The following is a 3,701-nucleotide window of genomic DNA, read 5'->3' as shown; positions in this document are numbered from 1 at the left end:
GTTTTAACAAGAAATTATTAAACAATAATAATAGTTATTCATAAACACAAATCGTTCGCATTATTGGTATAAATCATCTATGACTTGAGAAATGTTGGGTCTTTCACTGATTCATATAACATTGTTGGCCTAACTACAACCCTGTAATATTTTTCCCACAATACATCTATAACAATCCTCCACTTCAACCATCCTGCCTTTATATGATAGTTAATGCATACTGAACTCCTCATTCTTTATGGATCATAGCACAGATGCTTGAAACTCTCATTTGGGTGAAGATATACTCATACAAACATCTACAATCTACTCAATCATTATGAACCCTAAAATTGCAAAAGGCATTTTGTCGAACGGTGTTGATCGATAAGCCTTGCTCTTCCAACATCGTGTTCCAAACATCCAACTTTGCATTTTAACTAAATGAACATACACCACGACACCCCTCCAAGGATCTTATGAGATAATTCATCCAAGATCAAAGTGAAGATGTATGGTGATACGTACTGATCTATAGAACGGGTAAAACTAGGATGTTTGAAAGTAAGATTATTATGGTACTAATCAAACCCAAAAAAAAGTAAAAACCAAAAACAATGGCAAAAGACTTGGGATATTAAATTGAGGATAAAGTATTTAAACAACACCAAAATTAATCAAATTGACAAAAGTTGAATATTAATGCTAATTAACTCCATATAACCATAACAACAATATTGACACCTTATGTGTATAGAACACTCCAAATAGCTTCATAAGTTGATATTCGATATCAAAATATGTCTTACATAACAACTTGGAAACCTTTATACGAATTCATTCCCAAAACAAACATTTTATTCTTGCTTTGAAAAAGAAAGCTTAAAAGACTATGGAAAGCTAAAGAGTTGGAAAATATTAAAGAGCTATTAATTGAACTCATAACTCAAATAAATGAGTCGAAGGAGTCAAGATTGAGCTACAACATAGAAATAGAACACTTTAATCTTATAAAAATAAGGAATTCATCATATTTAACCTAGAGCACATGTTGTTATACAAAATGTTGAACATGATTTACCAAACAAAACCTTACCTCTTTTTGTTTATACAAGTTCTAGCCATTAGTCAAAGGTGCAACTTCATTGACCAACACCCTAATATGCAACATTACCAAAATAAGCAGTTTTGCCCTTCAAAAACCCATGCACATAATTTTCTTCGATCTGAAATCCATGAACAACATATAACTTACACAAAAAGCTAAAAGTAATTGCAATCAAATATGAATACATATAAGTTATAACCTCAACATTTAGAGGAGGAGAAGAGAGCCAAGAAAGTTGTTCAACTTCACAAACATCCACATTTCGAGGCAAAAACATAATGATGTTTGGGGTTATTGTTTGAGCTACTTGAAACAATGTATACCTGAATATAAATTATAAAATGCAATTATTACATTTATATGCATCACAATTATCTATCAACTATGATAATCACAATTTAGTGTAGCATGAGAAATAGTATGACATATTGACATACCCATTAACTGGCTTGAGTAAATCGAGTGTAAAATTGTTTATATTCTTATATGAAGGTCCTCCCCATGGTGGAGAAAGAAATGCTACATTACCCTTAACATAAACATGATAACCAAAGAAGAATATTATTATTGTATCCAGGAAAAAATTCAAACTTTTCAAGAACAAACTATGACCAAATGAATTCTGTCAACTAGTTTGGTTGATTAGGGTTTATATGCTGTAATAAGATTGTAATGAACAAGAATACCTTTAGAAATGGTGCTAATTGCAAAAAGTCTCCGACAATGAAATCAATATAATTGTCCACACCATAGATCTTTGCATTGTTTGATGCCATTTCAACCTTTCGAGGATCAATATCTATCGCAATAACGTGATATCCCCTACAAAGTAAATACGAACATCTAATGATTCTTAGAAAAAAATCTGAAATGTGTAATTGTTATATGATTTGGAAACGTAGGGACTTACAATGAAGCAAATTGAATGGAATTGCCACCCATACCAGCAAAGCAATCAACCACAACTCCACCGCCAACACTCCGCTGGGCATGTCGGACTGCAATTTCCTCCGGCGTGACTGAGAACCATCCTTCTTCGTCCATTTTGATACCTTCATCGTACCTTGAAAATAAACTGTATCGTTGTAGCCAGTACTTTTTAATCTTTGGGCTGATAATGGGGCGTGATTCTTTAGTAGCTCGAAATTTCGCCCTAATATTCACTGGTATCGGAATGCAAACAATTAACGGAGAAGCTCAGAGGAAAAATTGAAGATAAAAAATCAATTTCTTTAGATCACTTTGTAAATGAAATTGAAAGCAACTTTCTCACCCTCTTGTTTTCGAAGTTTTCTGCGCTTCTTCGATCGACGACTTGCCGTTGTCATTGTGAAAACTGAAACATGACGCAGAGTTGAAGACGAAGAGCTTGCCAAATTGCCCCCATGGCTATGGGAATTTACCATTGGTTATATGAGATGGGCTTCCGCTTTAGAAAAGGCCTTCATTGGGTCGACTGCTTTAAAATCTCATTGTATCTCCAACTTGTGGCCCATGAATCTGTGCTTATTCATTTGTTTAGTCAAAACCAATTAAAGATATATATATATATATATATATATATATATATATATATATATATATATATATATATATATATATATATATATATATATATATATATATATATATATATATATAAAGGTTCAAATGAGAATCAAAAAATGTTAACAACCGTAGGAACCTCTAATTTTAGATGTTTATAAAGGGTTTAGGGGTTAGAGTTTAGGGTTTAAAGTTTAGGGTTTAGGGTTACCCTAAACCCTTTATAAACATCTAAAGTTAGAGGTTCTTACGGTTCTTAACCTTTTTTTGTTCTCATTTGAACCACTCCATATATATATATATATATATATATATATATATATATATATATATATATATATATATATATATATATATATATATATATATATATATATATATATATATATATATATATATATATGTCTTATGATTGGTTTATGGTAGTTTGACTTATGAAATTTGTTTTTGTTTGAGAGGGAATGTATGGAAGTTTGAACTAAGTGAGTTACTTCTTTTTTGTATTTGTGTAATTTACAGGTATTGTGTCATGCTTGATATGGTTGATATTGTTTTCATAGCTTTAGTTGTTATCAAAATGAAATATGATATTCATTGTGGTTGATATGTGACAACCCAAGTTGTTCCGTTACATTTCCCCGTTACCGTTAACGGAATATTCCAGTTTATAAAAGTTCCGTTAATTAGAAGTCGTCAAGTAAATAAATGTGTTATTTATTTATTTTATATGCCGTTAAAGTCGTGATAAAAGAAATAAAGATACTTATTTTATATTCCATTTATTTGGAAAATGTTAGTTTTTATTATTACGACCACTAAATCGGGTGCGACCAAAAGCCTCGTATAACGGCAGTATCGGGTAGAATTCCACTGAGCTCCAACTCCCACCCATATATAAGGGAGAGTAAACTCCATTTGAGCCTGTTCCACCCTCTCTCTCTAGACTCGTTTTCGACCCGAATCCGCAACCAAACGCTTCCAAATCGTAAGTCCACTTATCCTAACTTGTTCTAAACATTATGATTCGTGTTTATAGCTTAAAATTCAACCATTTAAGCTGTTGAAAAGG

At 31.7% G+C, this 3,701-nt stretch overlaps 1 protein-coding gene across 2 annotated transcripts; it reads right to left on the bottom strand.

The window, feature by feature from the left end:
- Positions 1-887: 887 nt before the first annotated feature.
- On the bottom strand, positions 888-2,518 carry LOC111908225 (uncharacterized). 2 transcript variants are annotated; one of them, XM_023904063.3, is made up of 6 exons: positions 2,361-2,518; positions 1,998-2,250; positions 1,774-1,930; positions 1,525-1,616; positions 1,287-1,410; positions 888-1,205 (listed from the first exon to the last, which is right to left on the bottom strand). In XM_023904063.3, exons 1-6 carry the CDS (start codon positions 2,491-2,493, stop codon positions 1,137-1,139), a joined length of 828 nt encoding a protein of 275 aa, XP_023759831.1. In that variant the 5' UTR covers positions 2,494-2,518; the 3' UTR covers positions 888-1,136. The 2 variants fall into 2 exon arrangements, with proteins under 2 accessions (XP_023759831.1, XP_023759832.1); XM_023904064.3 differs by having other exon boundaries at positions 1,774-1,909.
- Positions 2,519-3,701: the final 1,183 nt, after the last annotated feature.

This window comes from Lactuca sativa, chromosome 7 (assembly GCF_002870075.4).
Source record: "Lactuca sativa cultivar Salinas chromosome 7, Lsat_Salinas_v11, whole genome shotgun sequence".
NCBI lineage: Eukaryota > Viridiplantae > Streptophyta > Magnoliopsida > Asterales > Asteraceae > Lactuca > Lactuca sativa.
This window is presented reverse-complemented; position numbering and strand designations above follow the sequence as displayed.

Excerpts from the sequence above, each read along its gene's own strand:
- LOC111908225 (XM_023904063.3), bottom strand. The coding sequence starts at position 2,493 with ATGGTAAATTCCCATAGCCATGGGGGCAATTTGGCAAGCTCTTCGTCT. Across the intron at positions 2,251-2,360 it reads AAAACTTCGAAAACAAGAGG|TGAATATTAGGGCGAAATTT; the intron begins GTGAGAAAGTTG and ends TTCCGATACCAG. Across the intron at positions 1,931-1,997 it reads TCCATTCAATTTGCTTCATT|ATGTTCGTATTTACTTTGTA; the intron begins GTAAGTCCCTAC and ends AAGAATCATTAG.